At 43.8% G+C, this 22,235-nt stretch overlaps 1 protein-coding gene across 1 annotated transcript; it reads left to right on the top strand.

Moving 5' to 3' along the window:
• Positions 1-4,780: 4,780 nt before the first annotated feature.
• On the top strand, positions 4,781-18,090 carry LOC308411290 (envoplakin-like). The gene is made up of 22 exons (XM_080905175.1): positions 4,781-4,939; positions 8,111-8,210; positions 8,404-8,558; positions 8,748-8,871; positions 8,968-9,099; positions 9,180-9,221; positions 9,320-9,481; positions 9,600-9,707; positions 9,801-9,896; positions 9,973-10,083; positions 10,765-10,911; positions 11,004-11,158; positions 11,251-11,348; positions 11,477-11,646; positions 11,740-11,918; positions 12,670-12,808; positions 12,912-13,105; positions 13,194-13,344; positions 13,453-13,536; positions 13,640-13,780; positions 14,059-14,151; positions 14,313-18,090. Exons 1-22 carry the CDS (start codon positions 4,899-4,901, stop codon positions 17,811-17,813), a joined length of 6,123 nt encoding a protein of 2,040 aa, XP_080761301.1. The 5' UTR covers positions 4,781-4,898; the 3' UTR covers positions 17,814-18,090.
• Positions 18,091-22,235: the final 4,145 nt, after the last annotated feature.

Below are 22,235 nucleotides of genomic sequence, written 5' to 3'. Positions count from 1 at the left end.
ACACTTCCACTGATAAAAGTTCATCATTAACCCTGCTGCTTCAAAGCAGAGCTGTCATAGTTTTGAATGAATTTTTATCTTATTTGAAATGAATTAGATGCTTTTTCCTCTTAGTTTACTATAATATCCTCTCTTCTGAAACATCTTCTTAATGCTTATCCAAGTCAGGGCTATCCTAGTTGTAATTAAGTGTGGGTGGGGTACACCCTGGACAGGCTGCTAGTCCACCACGAGTCAGACAATCATTGACATTCCCACCCTAACACTGTCATCTTAAAGCTGGGGGGCACAAGGGGACCAGGCTGAGCATGTCTTCTAGCAACATATACTCACATTCATATATACTTCAACTGTAGTAACAAAGGCATTTCTCAAATTAATTTCATCTAATTAATTATAAACAAAGAGTAGAAAGCAGTCAGCCATATTTTAAATCAGGTCATTTAAAAGTTTGTTAAATGACAATTATTTATTGCCCATTAGAGTTAAAAAAAAAAAAAAAGTTACATAACAATAAAAATATCCATTATGAAACTTAGCTGCCCTTTAACGTTAAAGCACAAGTTAATGGTGCTAATGTGTTTCCCTGAACGCCAGGAAGTGGAGCAAACCACTGTGAGGTGTACGCTTCTATAATGAAATTCAAATTCATTTTATTATATTATTTTAAATCATATAGTTACATTTACAATTACGCATTGATACGGTGGCCCAGTGAGGCAACTTAAGCAAAGACCAGTAAAAAGAAATGCACATGAAACACGACTGATATGGAAGAATATGAAGCAAAAGTAAAAAAAAAAAAAAAATATATATATATATATATATATATATATATATATATATATATATATATATATATATATATATATATATATATATATGTATATGTATGTATATATATATATATATATATTTAAATATATATATAAAAAAAACACCCAGCACGCCCCTGCGGGCGGTTTATCCTTCAGGCTCGGGTCCTCTACCAGAGGCCTGGGAGCTTGAGGGTCCTGCGCAGTATCTTAGCTGTTCCCAGGACTGCGCTCTTCTGGACAGAGATCTCCGATGTTATTCCCGGGATCTGCTGGAGCCACTCGCCTAGCTTGGGAGTCACCGCACCTAGTGCTCCGATTACCACGGGGACCACCGTTACCTTCACCCTCCACATCCTCTCGAGCTCTTCTCTGAGCCCTTGGTATTTCTCCAGCTTCTCGTGTTCCTTCTTCCTGATATTGCTGTCATTCGGAACCGCTACATCGATCACTACGGCCATCTTCTTCTGTTTGTCTACCACCACTATGTCCGGTTGGTTAGCCACCACCATTTTGTCCGTCTGTATCTGGAAGTCCCACAGGATCTTAGCTCGGTCATTCTCCACCACCCTTGGGGGCATCTCCCATTTTGACCTCGGGACTTCCAGGTTATACTCGGCACAGATGTTCCTGTACACTATGCCGGCCACTTGGTTATGGCGTTCCATGTATGCCTTGCCTGCTAGCATCTTGCACCCTGCTGTTATGTGCTGGATTGTCTCTGGGGCATCTTTACACAGCCTGCACCTGGGGTCTTGCCTGGTGTGATAGACCCCAGCCTCTATGGATCTTGTACTCAGAGCTTGTTCTTGTGCTGCCATGATTAGTGCCTCTGTGCTGTCTTTCAGTCCAGCTTTGTCCAGCCACTGGTAGGATTTCTGGATATCAGCCACCTCCTCTATCTGCCGGTGGTACATACCGTGCAGGGGCCTGTCCTTCCATGATGGTTCCTCGTCTCCCTCCTCTTTCTTGGGTTTCTGCTGCCTGAGGTATTCACTGAGCACTCGGTCAGTTGGGGCCATCTTCCCAATGTATTCTTGGATGTTCGTTGTCTCATCCTGGACTGTGGTGCTGACACTCACCAGTCCCCGGCCCCCTTCCTTCCGCTTAGCGTCCAGCCTCAGGGTGCTGGACTTGGGGTGAAACCCTCCTTTATGTCAGTGGCTTCTATCTCCTCCTTTGGCCAGCCTATTACCCCAGCAGGGTACCTGATCACGGGCAGGGCGTACGTGTTGATGGCCCGGATCTTGTTCTTACCATTCAGCTGACTCCTCAGGACTTGCCTGACCCTCTGCAGGTACTTGGTGGTTGCAGCTTTTCTAGCGGCCTCTTCATGGTTCCCATTCGCCTGCGGGATCCCCAGGTACTTGTAACTGTCCTCTATGTCTGCAATGTTGCCTTCTGGTAGTTCAATCCCCTCAGTTCTGACTACCTTCCCTCTCTTTGTTACCATCCGACTACACTTCTCCAGTCCGAATGACATTCCAATGTCATTGCTGTATAGCCTGGTAGTGTGGATCAGTGAATCGATGTCTCGTTCACTCTTGGCATACAGCTTGATGTCATCCATGTACAGGAGGTGGCTGACAACTGCTCCGTTCCGTAGTCGGCATCCGTAGCCAGTCTTGTTAATGATCTCACTGAGGGGGTTCAGGCCTATGCAGATCCCGCACTTGATGGTGACTTGTGCTATGGGCTTGGAGTTGGCCTCTAGTGTTGTACGCCACATCCCCATTGAGTTCCTGATGAAGGCTCTTAGGGTCCCATTGATCTTGTACAATTCTAGGCATTCCAGTATCCAGCTGTGGGGCATTGAGTCATAGGCCTTCTTGTAATCAATCCAGGCAGTGCACAGGTTGGTCAGTCTGGTCTTGCAGTCTCGGCTGACTGTTCTGTCTACCAGTAGCTGGTGTTTTGCGCCTCTGGTATTCTTGCCAATCCCTTTCTGTGTCCCGCTCATGTATTGACCCATGTGCCTGTTCATCTTAGCCGATATGATGCCTGACAGGAGCTTCCATGTAGTACTGAGGCAGGTTATTGGTCATATATATATTTATATATATCTATCTATATCTATATCTATATGACTCCTGTCTCAGTGCGATCCTTCGCATGTTTTGGTTTCTGTCTCTTCGGAAGCTGTTCCATCACGATATTGTGTACCCAAAAACATTTCTGTTGTATTTTGTGTGCTTTTTTCTGCATTTCTAATTTTAGTTCATTTCTAAATATGCCTCCTAGTGTTAACCACTCAGGGCTTTGGTACACTGAGGATGAAAACACCAGTTTGCCTAAAAAGGGGGAAGCAGCCCACTTGAGGGAAGGGGGAACCCGAGACCAATTCTTTAGCTGTGCCCTTGCCCCATAGACTGTGGTGAAATCTGGAGCAACCTCAGAATGCATTGAAGCTGCTGAGTATTCCCTCGGTGTTAACTCTGTTTTTGTTCTGTACAAGGATGTAAATCTGGCTCTTCAAGCTCTTTAATGTTCCAGTGACTTCATCAGGTAGTTAGTACATGTCAGATGTTTGATTGCAGAACAGGGTGATTTACGGTGTTAGGCTGTAAGGTTATTATTAGGTCGAAACCTCAACCAAAACTAAAACTTGGTATGGCTGCAGGCTCAGGCAGTAACCGTCTGCCGGTTCATTACTGTGGGAAAAACATTTCATGCTGTCACTGTTGATCTTGCAGATTCAAAGTGCTGCAGGGGTCAAAGTGTCACGTCCATGACCCCAACCATGAGCTGCTTTTCATGTCCGACCACCTCTGTTTGATTTTACTTCGTTTTACCTTTTTCTGGCTTCTACTCAATCCCTCCCTGTCCTCCTGCGCAGGTATGTAGGAGTTGGTTTCCTGAGTAACTGCTCTGGGTGTGCATCAGACACACCTACAGCAAGCATGAGACGGAGCAGCGTGCTGAACTAATTTCTTACAAACTCATATTGTTTGACTCCACGAGCAGAGGTGCATCTAACTCCAATCACCCACGTTAATTACTAAGCATGCTGCATACTTACACAGGCACACACACACACACTCAAGATACAATGCATGCTCTGCAGCCCTGCAGATTATCTTTGTTATCAGCTCTTTTCTTTTCTTTATTTACCTCTTTTGGCAGCAGGTGAAGTTTGCATTCCTCACATTAGACCTTGACTCCTGTCCGGTAATTTCACAGGGTGTGTGTGTGTGTGTGTGTGTTTGTGTGTGTGTGTGTGTGTGTGTGTGTGTGTGTGTGTGTGTGTGTGTGTGTGTGTGTGTGTGTGTGTGTGTGTGTGTGTAGGCACAGACGATATAGAAATTTATATGCTCACCCACGCTGAAAGGTGAAAGGTCAACTATTTAGAGTACCACCCAACATTTAATGAAACTGAGTATACAATTTAGATTTCATACTCTGTCTTTTCTGTTTTTATTCATACTTCTCAGATAACAAATACTGAAACGTAGCACAGTGAAAATCTAGGTTAGACCTTTGATTGTCACATCTAAACAAAGAGAGTAAAGATGAGCCTGATATCCAGTCAAGTGGCTAGTTTTTCTACATTCCCCTGTAATCATCTCTGAGGGGACCACGAGTGCTTTGTGAGAAGCAACTTTAGAGCCCGTTACTATGATGAAATTCTGTAAAATGATCAAAAAAAAGGAAAACAAATCCCACTGAGCTGACTGTAAGTCACATATGAGCTAATCAATGATTCTGGTGTAACCTCAGGAGCAAAATGATGTTCTGTCAGATTTTCCTCTCGAGTTTCCTGCAAAGGGATTAAAAAAGAGAGAAAAAAGAAGAAGCACACTCACACTTCTGAGAAAGCACAAGCGCACAAAATTACAAGGGTAAACACAATTATTCTCCTAGAATGTGAGGTTGCGGGAACGTGGAACAGGTCCGCCCGGTCTGCCGCTCTCTCTGCTTTTCCTGGCGACACACCTGCTGGCCCGGGGAGGAGCTGAGACAGGTGAACGCTCCCTTAACTGAGAGGGAGACGCCACGGGAGGCAAGAAGGGAGCAAGAGGAAGAAGAGAGCGTTAGGAAGAAATACACTTGGACTCAGATTATACACACAAGCGACGTCCCAAGATGTCGAAGAAACAGGATCCCAGCACTGTGAAGTTAAACAAGTGAGTTGGGATTTACTCTCTCTCTCTCCCTCTGTCTGTGTGTGTTACTGTATTGTCTTGGTTTCTCTCTTTTAAATGCCTGATGGTGTTTTTTTTGTGCCATGATCCCATTTATGTTTGCACAGGCTGTTTCACTTTCCCCCGACAATCACACTGAGTGTTAAAGTACAGCCTGTGTTTTTACGTGCAAACAGACTTTCTGTCTCATTCATTCTCGTCTCCATGTCACTAACTTTAAAGTCAGTTTGTTTGTCACCTCGCCCAACTCCTTCACTTAACCACACACATTTTTAATTGTTTCTTTGCCCAAGGGGTGTATCACCAGAGTTCACTGACTCACTTTATCCATTTCTGGTGCCACTCAATAGGCTGAAGTTCTGACTCACTCAGCCGATATGTCAACAACGTCCCTGTCGTTTCATCCGACAGCGTGTATAGTGTGCAGCTTGCAGTACTTGCTTTGCAGTTGTTCGAGGGGGAAAAGTGAGTTGACTCCTGACGATGTTAAATGTGTGGACTCTTGAAGCGATTAAGCAGGGGTTTTATCTCATCCTGGTGTGAGGGGACACAGGCAAACACACTCATACTGTTACAGTGGGGCGTGACCTGAAACCAAAGACTTGAAAGTGTGACTGGAAAGAAGGCATGAAGGAGCGGCAGGGCAGGGTTTTCCTGCTGCTTTCATAATCAGTGCAGTGACACTTGTACCTGAATGAAGTGAATGTTTATTCCGCCTGCATGCCTGCGACAGGCTCAGGGTGGTGGGCGCGTCCCATGATGCACTGAGTTTATACACCACTGTGCATTTTCATCGTCTTCTGTCCTTGTCTTCCTCCCCTAACCATGGTCGTGCTGGAGGTTCCTGGTCATCAAGGGGGTCGTCTGATTATCTGGATTTTGTCTGTGCTATTTTAGGGTCTTTACCTTGTAGAGGTGACTGGTGATTTGATTTGGCACTATATAAATAAAACTTAATTGAATTGTGTTGTGGGCATTCACATCATTTCTGATGCACAGAGCTGAACATTCGCGATTCATGGGGGTCACGAGCTCCAGCAGCGCTGCGTATTTCTTCTGCGGTTCTCAGGAATGAAGCACGTGACCCGCATCTTAGATGTTTGTAGTAAAAATCAGTTTGAGTAAAGGAGAAATCAGTGCTCGAGGAAGTATTCTATTTATATCCTGTTTTTCCCTAAAAGTACGTCAGAATTACAAATTGTGAAATGAAAATGTGTGTGTCATTTAATTACACACACACACACACACACACACACACACACACACACACACACACATTTATAGTTTACTTTATAGTGCAAAAAATTGACATTTTAAAATACTATTTTATATGAAATCGTTGTTGTATATATTTATGTAATTTTAGTTAAGACAAGTGTTAATTAAGCTGTGGCTGTTTTAAACAGGACTGCAGTTTATTTATTTTAATCATGGACCAATAACATAACTACATACCCTATTTGATAAAGAGCTGGCAATTTAAAAACAAAAAGGGATAAATTCTTACTAATTCTTACTAATTTCAAATATAATAAAATAATCAAAAGAAACCATGAAATATGAAGCGCTTTTTAATATAAAGCGAGCAGCTATGGCAGGGCTGTCAAGCACTGGCCAAGAAAAATCACCCCCCCACCCCCCCCAAAAAAATAAAAAATAAAAATTGACACACACTGTTGAAATTGCTCTTCTTTTTACTACATGAATTAAATATAGATTAAAGACGTGACAGAGCAAATTAATCCAAACCCTTTTTACCCTGCAAGACATGAAAACAACACCCTCCTAGATCTTACCCTCCTGCATCAGTGCTCCTTTGGAAGCCATCATGTCTGACTACAAATGTCAATCAATGGTTAATCATATGATTAAAGGTGCAACAGGGATGTCTGAGCTCATCACAGACAGCATTCCTGACTGCTAAAGGGAGGCGACAGGGGGACACTCCCCTCTACCCTGGAATGTGCGTCCCCTCATCTGGGGTGTGTCAGGATACATAGTTGTCTTTCATACTACAGCCAAGAAGGAATGACAGAAAAAAACACATTTAATGAGAACAAAGAGCTGCGTGGAAAGTGTTTGATGAGTGACATTAAAGTGAAGAAACACGAAGAGCCACCGAGCTGGTTTTTATGTTCACAGCTGAACAGATTTCTTTGTGTGAAAGGTAAATAACACCATCATTTAGCTTTAACCACTTTCACAATTAGGATGTTCTTTTTCTTCATGTTCATCTGGAAATATTTAAACTGGGCTTTTATGCTTTTCATTATTTTCTGTCACAGATTTAAAATAATGGATGCTCATGTTAAATTGACTAAAGTAAAGTCAGCATATGTGGCAGGGTTTGTTTTAAACTCTTGGCTCTGTATGATGCACCAGAGAAGGGATATCCTCTCCAGACACATCCATCCATCCATCTTCTTCCACTTTATCCGGGGCTGGGTCGTGGGGGCAGCAGCCTAAGCAGAGAAGCCCAGACCTCCCAGCCACCTCCTCTAGCTTGTCTGGGGGAACACAAGGCGTTCCCGGGCCAGCCGGGAGATATAATCTCTCTAGCGTGTCCTGGGTCTGCCCCGGGGCCTCCTCCTGGTGGGACATGCCTGGAACACCTCACCCAAGAGGCGCCCAGGAGGCATCCTTGTCAGATGCCCGAACCACCTCAGCTGGCTCCTTTCGATGTGGAGGAGCAGTGGCTCTACTCTGAGCCCCTCCCAGATGGCTGAACTTCTCACCCTATCTCTAAGGGAGAGGCCAGCCACCCTTCGGAGGAAGCTCATTTCCGCCGCTTGTATCCGCGATCTTGTTCTTTCGGTCACTACCCACAGTTCGTGACCATAGGTGAGGGTAGGGACATAGATCGACCGGTAAATTGAGAGCTTCGCTTTTACACTCAGCTCTCTCTTCACCATGATGGACCGGTGCAGTGTCCGCATCACTGCGGCTGCAGCCCCAATCCGTCTGTCGATCTCCAGCTCCCTTCTCCCATCACTCGCGAACAAGACCCCGAGATACTTGAACTCCTCCACTTGGGGCAGGAACTCGTCTCCAGACACGCCCACTTGTATTTATGAGGCACACCCAATCAGAGGAGATAAGGATAGTGATTAATTGGGAGCATTTTCACCATCATCTGTCTCTGTTCCTACCCAGGACTCAGGCCCAAGAACTGGCTGTGCTGATTTCTCGCATGCAAAAGAATGCAGACCAAGTGGAGAAGAATATCCTGCAAGCAGAGAAACTGCTGGCTGTGGTAAGAAGTCCTGATGAATCATAGGTGGAGGCACTGTATGCCAGCATTTCCTTTACTTAACTTATCATTCTGCCATAAGTGTTAAAGTGAATCTCTGAGGCACTTCCTTTCCACAAGAAGTTTAGCAAAAAAATCTAGAGATTTTTAAAAAAAAAAAAAGCTACTTTGTTGCATTTGCGGTTCTCCTGTGCAGGACAAAGAGCGAAAGGGGAATAACGAGCAACTGCTCCACAAGAAGGAGAATGCAGACAACCTGGCCCAGGCCGAGGGACTGCTCAAGGATCTTTTCATGGACGTGGGCGGAGCCAAGAAGCTTCAACACCCTCAGGCTAAAGAGATTGAGAAGGAGTGAGTGTGTTTAGGGGTGTCATGGCCAAAATTCAAACACGCACAAACGCTAGCATGCATGCCAAGCAGACAGAACTTGATCTGTTACATGCCACGGAGGCACACTCGCCACAAACAATCATTTCCACAATCCCTTTCCTTGCTCTCCACCCATCTTCTCACTTCTAACTTAAACATTTTGTCTCTCAGTGTGGTAAATCTCCACTATCGCTGGGCCAAGGACTGTGCTACCTTCAGGGAAGTGTACGAATCGGTACAAGATGTGGACCTGACCCAAAAGATTGGCTGGGGTCCTCTGTTTGATGAGAGGCTGGTCAGTTGAACGACCAAAATTTCTGCAACCTTAAAGTCCTTCAGAGATTTTTAGTAGCCGCTTGAATCTTGAATGGTTCTCTGTTGTGTTTCACAGAAACAGCTGAGAGCGGAGGCATACGGCCCTAAGCTTTCTGATGTAGAGAGGCAGATAGCAGCTCATAACCTTCGCCATCAGGAGATCAAGGCCTATCAAGACCAGCTGAAGCCCAGCACTACCCTCTCACAGGTAGCAGAGCAAAGCTTCACATGTATGTACAGTTCCTGCGTGCAAGATGGATCATTAACGTGCTTCTTGTTTGTTCACAGGAGCAGTACGCTGCCGTCAAAGAGAAATATGCTGAACTTTTTGTAAGTCGATTTAATTAGTAAATTTGCCACTTGGAGTTAAACTTGAGGAGTGTTGTGTGTGGTGTTCATATGTTGTTTGCACCTTGCGTGTTCTGCAGGAGAGCTCCGAGCGACGGCGCAACCACCTGGCTTCTTTATACGAGTACATGCAAAGCTGCAGCAAGGAGCTGATCTACCTGTCGAACCAGCAGGATAGGATCCTCCAGAGAGACTGGAGTGATCGCATGGTTGACCCGCCGAGCGTCCGCATGGAGTATGAGGTGAGAATCCAGCATCACGCATGCTGAGTGATTATTATTAGTTAAAGTCCCAGTTTGTGATTTTATCGGTGCAAAGGCAACTTTGAATTGAGCACTTGCACGTTTCATTTTTGCACAGAAATTCAAAGCTAACGGACTGTTAGCACACGAGCAAGAAGTCAACCAGCTGCAGGAGGAAGGAGATAACCTCATTAAGATGAAACACCCCGGCAGCCCAACCATAAAAGTACATTTTACATCTGTGATAAATCATCCTACTGTCCCGTATGGCTGTATGGTTGTAGCATTAATTAAACATGATCGTTGATGTCGTTGTCAGGCACACAGAGATACGGTACAAGCTGAATGGCAAGCCTTTCTCAACCTGTGTCTGGCACAGGAAGTACACCTGGACAATATTGACAACTACAAAAAGGTAAAGAGCTGTGAGGAAAATTAAAAGTTTCCAGTTGACTAAGAGCCTGCTGCTAACAGCTGACTGTTCAATGCAGTTCCAATTGGATGCAGAAAGGTTGTCAGAATCTCTGGAGAGACTCAGCTCGACTCTGGACTCAAAGTCCATGGAGAACAAGACGAACCCCGAGATCCTGTTGGCACTCGAGGTAAGACACAGTTTTTTAAAAATATGTTGTGATTTCTGTGCAACTTCTAGGAGTCTTAACAAGCATAGAAAAGCCATGTTTTCATGGCTGACACAAGAGGGACCGACAACTAGTCAAAGGTGGTACATGGAAAATTCTACCAAAAATTAACACCAAACCAAACCAGACAACAGTTTGGGAATTCAGTCTGTTACAATTTTAAATGCACAGACTTCCATACCCATGAAATTAGGAGACTCAGCTGGACTGTAACAACAACAAACTGCTGTGATGACTGAGACTGCCGTAGAAAGGAATGATTTTAGGCCAATGTTCAAGATCAGGGATGTTAAAATGGTTATTACAGCAGTGCTACTGTAGTTGTTAAGTGTGTGGGATTTATGACAAAGTTCAAATGTCTGTCTCCTCCTAATAATACTGTGTACAGATAACCATTCGCACCTTTGGCCCATTTAGAACCACCAGTTCGGCCTTTATTGACTTTATACTTTATACTTAATTCTGCTCATTAAAGTGTTCATTTCCTTGCTGAACAATGGTGACTTTGTTGTGTTATGGTGCAAAATAAACCCATTGTCCCCATTTAAGGATATACTCAAGGAATCAGTTTGTACCTCTAACTACTTGAACAGTGGGAAAACATGGAAACTACTTTGAAACTGTTTTGAAATTCACTTTCAGGGAGATGAACCAGCAGTGAAGAGGAATGAGCAGCGCCTGGCTGCCCTCAGGGAACTTAGCGATAGCGTCGTGCCTCTGAAGTTGCGCAGAATGCAGCTCAGCAAACCGACCACTGTAATATCCCTGTGTGACTGGATCGATGAAGAGGTACGATGTCAACAGCTGTCATTTACAGGCAGCCACCTTATGTTGGAGATAGTAAATTTAGGGATTACTCTTTCCTTCTCTATCTGTTTTAGGGTGCCGTACGACGTGGTGAGAAGCTAACCCTGAAGTCCAGCTCTGATAATAACAACTGGAAGCTTCAGGACAGCAGTGGGAAAACCAAAACCCTCTCTGCAGCATGTTTTATGATCCCACCACCCGATCCTGAGGCCTTGGAGACAGTGAATAGGTATAATCACGACTCCTTCAGCATACTTTATTGGTGATTATAATTCAACCTGAAGCTGATTTTAAACCAGCACTGTGTGTGTGTGTGTTCAGTCTGGACAGACAGCTGGCTGATCTAAAGCGTCGTAGATCTGCTCTCATAGCCTCCTTAAAGAGCCCTGCTGTAGAAGTGATTCAGACTCAGAAAAGAGGTGAGAACAAAAGCAGTCACTTCACTTCTTCTCATCTCCTTGGACTTTCAGACCAGGACAGAAGTCTTTTCTGAAACGATTGGGCTAGTCTGTCTTTTCATTGTAGAGCCGTTTTCCTTTCTCCTCAGTTGCTGTTAAAAGTCCAGAGAATCCCAGAGTTGCAGAGCTCCTCAGTGAATTAGGCAAAATCAATAAAGCCCTGGAGGCGCTGGAAAAGGAGATCCTGAGGCGAGCGAGGACCCCGTTAGACAACCGTAACCCAACTCAGGACCTGGCAAACAGATTGCAAGAGCATGAGGTAAACATGACGAGCATTATACTTCAATGGCACCACGCAGGTCACAACGTAATTGAATTATGTCCTATCTAAACGTGTTCCTTTGCCCTCCAGAAATCGGCTCTCGCTGTGAAGAAGCTAGAGTCAGAGAAATCTGCCATCCAGAGAGAAGTGGATCCTATTCTGGCTAAGAAACCTCTGGGTCCCACCGCCTCTGCCCTACCACCTAAACTCAGCGCCACCAACAAAAAGTTTGATGACATCAATGCTCTCATCGACCTTTATAATAAAAAGTACGAACATTAGAATGAAATTCTAAATAAAATCTCAAATCTAGAATGAAATCTTCCTTAAAGTGCAGTCATTATAATGGAAGTGTTTTAATAGAAAAAAAGCCTAGTTCACTCATAAATATACATAGACTAGCGTGTAATTATGCCTTGAATGAAAAATGATACGTCATAAACGTATAATTAAGCCATTAAAAATAAGCAGGTTTGTGGAAACCGTCATGTTCCCCCACCATAATTGAATACAATTATCTCCCTTCCACCTGATCGTGTTTTATATATGTGGCTAGAGACCGGCTACATATGGATTACACCAGAGGTGGAGGAGAAGAGAATTTGTAGGCGTTCGCGTGCTGTGGATGGACATTTCAGTCCGTTCTTGGACCTTTAGACTCAAGATAAAAGGCATCATGCACATGTTTTATTGACAGAGGAGGGGTCCCCTTCACCCCAGAAACATAAAGAAAGAGACAACAGTCAGAAGTGAACTTCTCTGACTGAATGACCTGTATTGGATTTATTTCAAAAGGTTTTACAGCCTCTGTAGTAAATAAAGATGGACACATCTCACCCAACATTGACAGCTGTGGTAAACAGTGGACAAAAATAGCCAATTGTTTCAATGGATTTTACCATTAAATTGAGCATTTAGCAACGTGTCAGTTCAGATATAGTAGAGTAGCATATCTATGTGCGTGTTCTTGTGGCGTTTTCTTTATTTTATTTAACTTTGCTACTTCTCTGCTTTCATCAGAGCAACAGCTTCCATGTACTTGGAGAAAGAGATAAAGAACGTAGAGGGCGTTGTCTCTGGGTTTGAGAAAGAACTGGCTAAAGACGGCACCATTCTTGACCAACCAAACTCTCTTCAGAGCCGCAACCAGAAGCTTCAGGTGTTGTAAATAAATCTAAAACGTACACAACAATATAGATAACTGGAATCGTGCAAATGTGTCTTTTCTCATGCCTTTTCTTTGTCGTTATGTTGTCAAACAGGCAATGAGTAAAGATGTGGCCTCAAAGAAAGATGAGCTGAAGAAATTAGGCAAAGAATTGGACCTGACAGAGCAGGCGTGCAACTCTCTGCAACAGAATCTCAATGAGTATTGTCCCGACATCCGCCGCCAGGAGGACCAGGTGAAGAACCTGAAAAACCGTTACACAAGGGTCAATAGCCAGCTTCAGGAGAGGTGAGAGAAAAGTAAAGACAAAATCAGGCATTGTGGTAACCATTGCACATGGGTGTTGTTGTAACTCGCGTGTATGTTTTTGCTTTAGGTCTGCTCTTGTGCAGCAAGCAGTCAATAAAAACCAGGATTTCCAGAGTGCCGTTCAGTCGCTGGACTTCTTCTTGGTCAATTTGCCAGATAATAAGATCAAACCTACGGACGGAGTGGCACAAATTACAAGCAAGGAGAATTCTCAGAAGGTGAGTGGAAGTATTTTGTTTTGTAATTTTCATTTTATTTACATGCATTAACAAGACTCTGATGTCTATAAATAAAATAGCTCAAGTCTGCTTTTGGTTATTTTTTAGAGAGTGGTAGAGGACATCAAGAAGAAGTCAGGTGATCTTAACCGCGTCAAGGACCTTTCCCGCAATCTGCAAAATGTCTTAAATGTGAGTTCTGAGAAGAAGACCTAAACCTAGCGAAATATTTACTGTATATTAGGCATAGCCTCAAAATGATGCCATTCTTAAATGTATTTCTATTTCTTTTCAGGACTATGAGATCAAGTCAAACACTTACAGTGCCATTCTGACGGATGATGATGGTGCTGACGAGAGTGAAGAAGACGTTGACGAGGAACCAGTTTCACTGAAACGTCAAACTTCAACTCTGTCTCAGGCGATACAGAGAACGGTATGGTTTCACACAGCTACACAAAGACAATAAAGTAGCTACAAATAGATATTTTTCTTTGTCAATCATTACTTCAAGCACACCATTGGCTCAACAGAGTCAATAAGTGACTCTGCAAGCAGCTTTGCAACCCACCTTTTTGTCATGCTGTATTTGACTTATTTACTGTCATAATTCACAGTTCCCTGCTTTTTTCTCTGTTGCGGTCTTGCCATTTCTGTATAACCAAATTTTAAATTATTGTAGATGGAAATAAGAATCTTCTTCTTTTACTACAGGAGAAAGATCTGTTGAACCACTTCGCTGAGGTGTCTGCAGAGAACAACCAGCTACTAAATCAGTTGGGTACAACAAAGAACATCATGGCTATGGTAGGATATCATGGAATCAAAATAAACCCAGCAGCATTGTTGTTGTTATTTCACTGTGTGTCTGTGTTTTTTGTTTTCTGTTTTTTTACATTAAATAATACTCACCACCTCACCTCACCTGCCTTCTCTGACCTCCTTTGTGTCCTTTTATTTATGTGCAGAATGAAGAGAAAATCAGTCAGGTGGCTGTCACTCAGCAGCTGCAGCTCCAGAGCCAAATGAAAGACCAGGAGCAAAGCGATAGTCTGAAAAAGGAATTAAGTGAGGAGGTCAACAGGCGTCTTCATGCTGAAAACAACCTGGATACATACCGCAAGAGGTTTATGTCTCTGAAGAACAGGAGAGGAGTGGAGAGGTTGGAGGAGAAGGAGGTGGTGCAATATTACCGCGATCCCAAACTGGAGATGGAACTGAAGTCGCTGAAAAGTCGGATCGAGGATGAAGAACTGAAAAGGTCAGGCACCAAAACAGAGATTGAAATCAACAATGAGAAGATTATCAAACTGGAGCTGCAGCTAACCAAAGTCGAGCCTAAACTAGTGACTAAGATCCTCACCGAATACGAGAAGGACCCCCAGCTTGATAAAGAAGCAGCTAAGCTTCGAGACGAGATACAGAGGTTGCGCCTGGAACTCCAAACGAGGAACACAGAGGCAGTTCAAGTGAAAAAAGAGATAACCGTTTTGGCTCAGCAGAAACCAAAAATCATAGAGAAAGTTGTTAAAAAGGAAGTGGTGAGACTTGAGAAAGATCCAGAGATGCTGAAAGCTGTTCTTCTGTTCCAGAGTGATATTGCAGAGGAGGAGTACCGATGCAAGGCCCTCAATGATCACATTTTTAGCACAAGGAGCCAAATAAACACACTGGAGAGGGTCATCCCCACCATCCAGCCCAAGGTTATTACGAAGGTTGTGAGCCAGGTACGACAAGATCCGGAAACGGTTGAAGAGTCAAACAAGCTGCGGATGACTTTGGAAGAAGAGAAGGATGAAAACGTTATCTTGATGAAAGACCTGACCACCCTTCAGTTACGTTACAGTGAACTGGAGAATCTCAGGCCAAAGGTGGAGGTGAAGGAAATCATCAACGAGATTTACAGAGTCGATCCTGAGACAGAGGTCGAGATGATACGTCTGAGAAAAGAGCTGCAGGATTCAAGCCAAAACCGCACGGACACGGAGAAAGAAATTGACACAGTGACAAAAACTCTGGTTACACTGCGGGCTCAGAAGCCCAAGGTGGAGTACAAGGAGGTGACCCAAGAGGTGATCAAAGAAGAAAAGAGTCCAGAAGTCATCAGGGAATTACAAAGACTAAACAACCAAATGAACCGTCTGCAAGTCAACTATGACACCACCATAGAGCTTCTGACCCACCTGCGCAAAGAAAGGGATGAGCTGAAAGCTGAAAAAACTAAAGTGGAGACACAGCTAGTGAATAAAGAAGTCATTAAATATGAGAATGATCCTCTTCTGGAGAAAGAAGCTGACAGGCTTCGACGGAACCTCAGAGAAGAGATTCAGCAGCGCCGATCTTTAGAGGAATGTCTCTTTGACCTGCAGAACCAACACATCACCCTCGAAAGGCAGAAGCCACAGGAGAAAATTCTAACACAAGAAGTGGTTCGGCTTCAGAAGGACCCTAAGCAGATCCTGGAGCATGAGAAATTAAACAAGAAACTGGATGATGAAACGAAAACCCGCAGAAAACTTGAACTGGAAGTCCGACAACTCAGAGCTCTGATTCAAGATAAAGAGATTATGCTGGCTCAGCTGGATGATCGTCAGAAGAAGATCCAAGTAGAGTCAGAGCTGAGACAGATCAAAGCTCGTATTCTTGAACTGGAGAATACCCCACCACCCATTGAGGAAAGAATAATTGTCGAGGAGGTCTTGAAAGTGGAGAAGGATCCTCAGCTGGACAAACTTATTGGTAGTATACATGACAACTTGGAGACAGAGGGCAATGAAATCAATCGTTTAGAGAGAGAAATCCGCAACATAAAGCTCAAGCTTGAAACTCTGCAAAAGGAAAAATCGATTGAGAAGGTTGTTTACCGAGAAGTTGTCCGTGTGGAGAAAGACCCAGCAGTTGAAGCTGAAAGGGAACAACTCAGAGAGCTAGTAACAAAGGAGAGAAATCTCAGGCGGAACCAAGAAGATAACATTCAAAGCACACACCTCAAAATGACCCATCTGCAGACGTCAAGGTCTGTGACTTCTCAGGAGGAGACCACTCTCATTTCCATCAGAGATGCTCTGCAGAGAGATAAGGAAGATCTCCTGAAGCAGTTCAAAACCTTAGAGTCCCAAAGACAGAGTATCAGCATCACCTTCCAGCAACAGTCCAAGTTGATGAGTGAGAGGAACCTGACGGTGCGGCAGAGAAGTCTTAAGACGTCCTCTGAAATACAGAGGCTTGAAAAAGAGATCCTAAAAGAGAAGGACAAAATACACGAGAAAGACAAACTCATCATCGAGATGCTGGACAAAATAAAGCATGAGGACCATTCTGAGACTAAAACCAGAGAGGCAAATCTTTCCACCAAGATCACCATCTTGGATCCAGAAACTGGTAAAGATCTGTCACCCTACGATGCCTACTTACAGGGACTAATCGATCGAAACCAGTACATCAAGCTGTCAGAGCTGGAGTGTGACTGGGAGGAAATCACTTCAACTGGTCCAGGTGGAGATACAATCATTTTGCACGATCGAAAAAGTGGGAATCAGTACTCTGTGAGGGATGCTCTGAGGGAGGGCCGTTTGACTCAACGTGACGTGAGCCGCTACAAGGAAGGGAAAATGCCCATTTCTGAGTTTGCTCTCCTCGTTGCAGGCGAAAGAAGCAAGCCCTACGTTCCTCCATTAATGCCAAAATCTCCCACCAAAACAATCCCAACCGCTCCTACCAAACCCATCTCAACCTCTCCCTTGAGCTCCATGTCTTCATCTCTGAGGTCCTCCTACACTAACCTGAACACTCAATACAGCGGCAGTCTCGGCAGTCTGACCAACCTCAGCGCTTTACCAGGTGATGCGTTTTTCCCAATCTCTGGCATTTTTGACACCACCACCGAAAGCCGCATGTCTGTGAGAAGTGCCCTCACCCGCGGTCTCATTGATGCCGACACTGCTCTAAAGCTGCTGGAGGCACAAGCAGCCACCGGTGGAATAGTTGATCTGGGCAAAAAGGACAAGCTGTCTGTCCACAAAGCAGCTGAACAGGGCCTCATTGACACAAACCAAAAGTATAAGCTTCTGAATGCCCAGAAGGCCTTCACCGGAGTCGAGGATCCTGTGACCAAACAGCGTCTCGCTGTAGGACAGGCAGCACAGAAAGGGTTCATTCCCCAAGAAAATGCCAGGAGGTACTTAGAGGCGCAGTATTTGACCGGCGGGTTGGTAGATCCCACCAAAGCAGGCCGCCTCACTATCAAGGAAGCTCTCGCCACCGGTCTGATTGACAGCACAACGGCAAAAGATCTGCAAGATGAGGCTTCCCACACAAAGGAGCTGGTGGACCCCATCAGTAAAGGGAAGATATCATACAAACAGGCGATGGATCTGTGTAGAAAAGATTTCAGCACAGGCCTCTTGCTTCTTCCTGCAACCTCCACTGACGTTGCCAATGCTCCATCATACTCAAACTTCCGTTTCTAGGAAGTTTTAAAGTCTAAATTTAGCTAAAGATTTAATTTTCTACAGACTGTGGTGCTAGAGGGTGCATGAAAAGTCTATTTAACATATTTAGGGGGGAAAGAAAAAGAGAAAGACAGGTGTTCATATGTTTTGAAAACACTGAAAAAAAAGTGTCTGGTAGAGCTGCACACTTTTATCTGTTTCATTTTTTCCAGTTCTATTGTTGGTCTGCTGTGAAAACAGTTATTTTTTGTTATGTATGTGCTGCATAGGGGCTTATTAAAATGCTTCACTTTGATTTTTTTTCTGCCTTGTTATTTAAAATACAACCAGCTGCAGCCTGTGATAGGCTTTTGACCAGTCACGGGTGTAACCTGGACATCAAAGTGCTGCAGAACTGAGTCGGTATGATCTGAAAGTAGCAATAGAACCTATAAACTCATCTAGAAAGCGTTTACTCAGGTCATAAAGCAGACTTCTGTACAACTTTATGCAGCTGCATTTGCTGCCCCCTGCTGGACATTGCAGGTTCAAGCCACTTCTCCAGTTCTCCGGCCTTCACTTTTTAGTTTGCCAGCTTTGTCCATGTTTTATATACAGTCCATGATGACCGCGGACTCCTAGTTTTCAACATTAATATGAGGAATCTGGCATTACCAGAAACAGTGTTCTTCATAAGTGACGCTTGTGTTGCAACTACAAATACCCCTCTCATGAAAATAGTTGTACAAAGCTGCCAACCCCAGCGAGTCATATGTTTGGAAATGGTGGATTACGGATACAGATTAAACATGAGTCACATAAGAGCACTGTAGTGCGTTAAGGTTAACAAGGTCGAACTCGTTGAGGCGTGCGTCTAATAACAGACTGCCCCAGCGACGTGCACGCCTTCTTGTCTCCAGGCCGATGAGCAAAGGAGCGTGCAGAAGCTGATTTGTCTACATGGGCCTAAGTTGTGATATTGGTTATGGTCTAACACTGCGGTGGTGATAGAAAACGGTGTTGGGAATGTGTGGCCTCCATGCTGGGATGTCTGCCTGCCAGATTACCCGGTGACTGTAAGGACTTTGTGGGATTATTGCACGTGAGCCTGTCTGGAGACTGCAGTAGCCCCATTCTGTGTCCAAAGCCGGGGGGATGAAGGATGTCCCCTGATTTGGTTGGGTCATCTCACTTAATGTAGTTGGCTCACATAATGATGTAATTTCTCATTTTTTCAAAGTGAAAATTGGAGTTAAATTGTGGATTTCAGATGTTTTTGTGTCTAACCCCATAATGCGTGTCTAATAACCGCCTGCCTATTAAAAAGCCTGCTATATGGCAGCATCACTAGTGCGTAGCAGCAAAAGTGGTCCCTTTGGACTCACCGATTATTGCCCGAGTGACGTATGTGATAATTGGAAGCTCCTCTTTGTTTTGTTTGATTATTGCAGTTATAATTCTAGACTACGGCGCTATCGGTTAAACATTGACAATGGGTCTCTGAATTGATTTGGACTCTGTGAATGAAGACGGCAAAGCCTCACATATGCCTGCCCTGCAATCATGCCAACAACATATCAGCTACCATTTGGAGCGCTCTCATTCAGGCAGCCCGTCCAGTATTTGCACTCTTTAAATAAATATAGGCAGCAAATTTTCAGTCTATTGTTGCTACTTGAAATTGATCATTACTGAAAGCATTTAAATATAAAGCTGCAAACTATATGAGTTCTCATCACAGTCATCCACACACTGACAAATCCTTAAATAAACAGCATGCATGGCCTTATGAAGACCTCAGTATCACAAGACTAAAATAAAACTTTCTGCCAGGAGGAAGAAACTCCCATCGAGCAAAATGTGCAAAGGTGCCAGCTGGCTGGAATCAGCCATAAGACAATATCGCTGCGAGCCAACTTCACTCTGCAGATTTCTGCTGGAAGAGAAAAATTTAACTGAAAGAATGTGAAAAAATCTTTGATGCAATCATCCTTCCCAAAGTCTACAAGATTTTTAAAAGGAGTCACAAATTGAAATAGTTCAGTTTCCTGGAAAAAAAAAATCATATTTAAAGAGAGCATTTTTATACAGTAAAAGAGAGAGACAAAACTTTCACTTACCAGCTGCTTTATTAGGTAGGTGGCTTTTGCTCGGACAGCCTTTTACCTTCAGAACTGCTTTAATTCTTTGCGGCACAGATTCAACAAGTTAGATGGGTTGAATCTGAGGGGGACATCAGAGGATGGGTACACTACGGTCATACAGGAATGAACATGGTCAGCAACAATACTCTAGTAGGTGTGATGTTTAAATGATGCTCATTTGGTGCTACGAGACCCATGGTTAACCAAGAAAATGTCCCCGACACCTTTACACCAGCAGCATCCGCCTGATACCAGGTAGGATGGACCCATGTTTATTAGGGGTGCAACGATACACAAAATTCACGGTTCGGTTCGGTTCGATACTTTGGTGTCACGGTTCGATATTTTTTCGATACAAAAAAATGTTCATGCCTTTTTAATTTGTCATTTATTAAAATTATAAATATATATTTTAACTCAAAAGTACAGTTTTTAAATTTAACCCTAACCCTTGTGCGTGTTTTTTATTTTGACAGCGAATGCGCACCTGCGGACCACTTATGTGCAGCCCTGGTTATATAGCTCGTCATATTGCAGCCACAGAAATTATTTTGTCCATGAAACCATAAAGCTGCACTTTCTTTTTGCCTTATAGTCTGATTTGTCATAACTTCTCCGTTTTGTGGTAAGCTTTTATTTGGCTGTCACTTCTTCACCCTTACCTGTCTTATTTGGCTCAGCAGAACTGAAATGCTTTTACACGCGCACTCACATAAGCTCAGCGATTCTCTGCACGATCAACCTCTCACATGTTTAAGCTTGCTGCGGGAGATTTCACTTGTCATGTTTGCATAGTAAGCTAACGATTAATAAGACGATGTCAGAGGAATTGGTGCACAAATTATCATCACTCACAGATCAGTGCTGTCGCTCTCTATACACAGTTCGCACGATTGCAAAGTGAAAGCAAAAAAACAAGCGCAAATTCAAACGCGACTTCAATATGTCACATATTGACAGTGGCTCACCGATGCCAATGACATAATTACCCAGCTACATTTCTGAAAGAATGCAAAAGCATTGACATATATTTTTCCTACAATAGCCCGACGGGCAGGGAAGAGATAGATTTTGGTAGCCCGACTGAAAAAATCGCTAGCTCCGGGACGTCGGGCTAGCGATATTGCAAGCCCTGTATCTGATTGAGGAATCACTCATCTTTGGAAAAGAGAGTTTATTACAGAGAAATGGCTCTTTCCAAAATAAAAGCTATACTATCCGCTTCTTCTGGGCTATATTCTCAGCAGCATAAGGAGAATCATGTGCTAACAGCTGTCTAAATGACTCGGCTAAAGTTAGTAGCATGCTTGCTTTTTTTTGTCTTTGCACTAGGATGATGTCGGCGTAAATGTGCAGTCATATTCGTTGTGTTCCCACTAGTGCTTTCAGGTTAATCTCGTTGAAATGACCTTAACGCCACAACACGGCAAATCTCCGTTAACGAGCTACCGCCGATCGCCCCGTGCATGGGGCTAGACGGCCAACACGTTAACGAGCTTACTGCGCTAATACACTAGTTCCCACCCATGTAATTGAGCATTGCATGGCACATCCAACATACTGTTTTACTTTAGTTCATGACTCGCTTACCTTCAGGGTCATACGTCACATGAAAACCAAAATAATTCCAAACGCCAGATCTGAATGAGGTTCAATTTGCCTGTTGCAAGTAGAGCTTAACTTCTGTCTCGCTAGCTTGCCCTGCGCTCTTCCTTCTGACTATGCTGTCTGTGTGGAGCGCTCAGTGGATCTGCCCTCGACAGTGCAGCCTAGGCGGAGTAGTCGAACACAGATTCACTGAGCGCTCCACACAGACAGCATCGTCAGAAGGAAAATTGATAAAATAAATTACAAATGTTGTATTGTTCGATACATATGCGTACCGAACCGAAAGCACTGTATCGAACGGTTCAATATCGATACGAATATCGTTGCACCCCTAATGTTTATGCCAAATTCTGACACCCACTATCTGAATGTCACAGAAGAAATCGAGACTCATCAGATCAGGCAATGTTTAACCGACTCTAGCTAATAAAACTTCTTCTATTGTCCAATTTGGTGAGCTTGTACTAATTGTAGCCTTAGTTTCCTATTTAGCTGGCACAAGCACCACCCAGTGTGCTCTTCTGCAGCTCCATGTTCAATGTGCACTGAGAGATGCTCTTCTGTGGTTGTAATAAATCAGGAGATGAGTTGGCTTACCATCGCCTTTCAGCCAGAACACTACTGCTCACTGGATGTTTTCTCTTCTTCAGACCATTTTCTGTAAAGCCTACAGATGGCTGTGTTGGAAAATCCCAGCAGATGAGCAGTT

This window comes from Rhamphochromis sp. 'chilingali' (assembly GCF_963969265.1).
Source record: "Rhamphochromis sp. 'chilingali' genome assembly, chromosome: 15".
NCBI classification, from domain to species: Eukaryota; Metazoa; Chordata; class Actinopteri; order Cichliformes; family Cichlidae; genus Rhamphochromis; species Rhamphochromis sp. 'chilingali'.
Note: the sequence above shows the minus strand (reverse complement) of the source record. Positions and strands in the feature narration are given on the sequence as shown.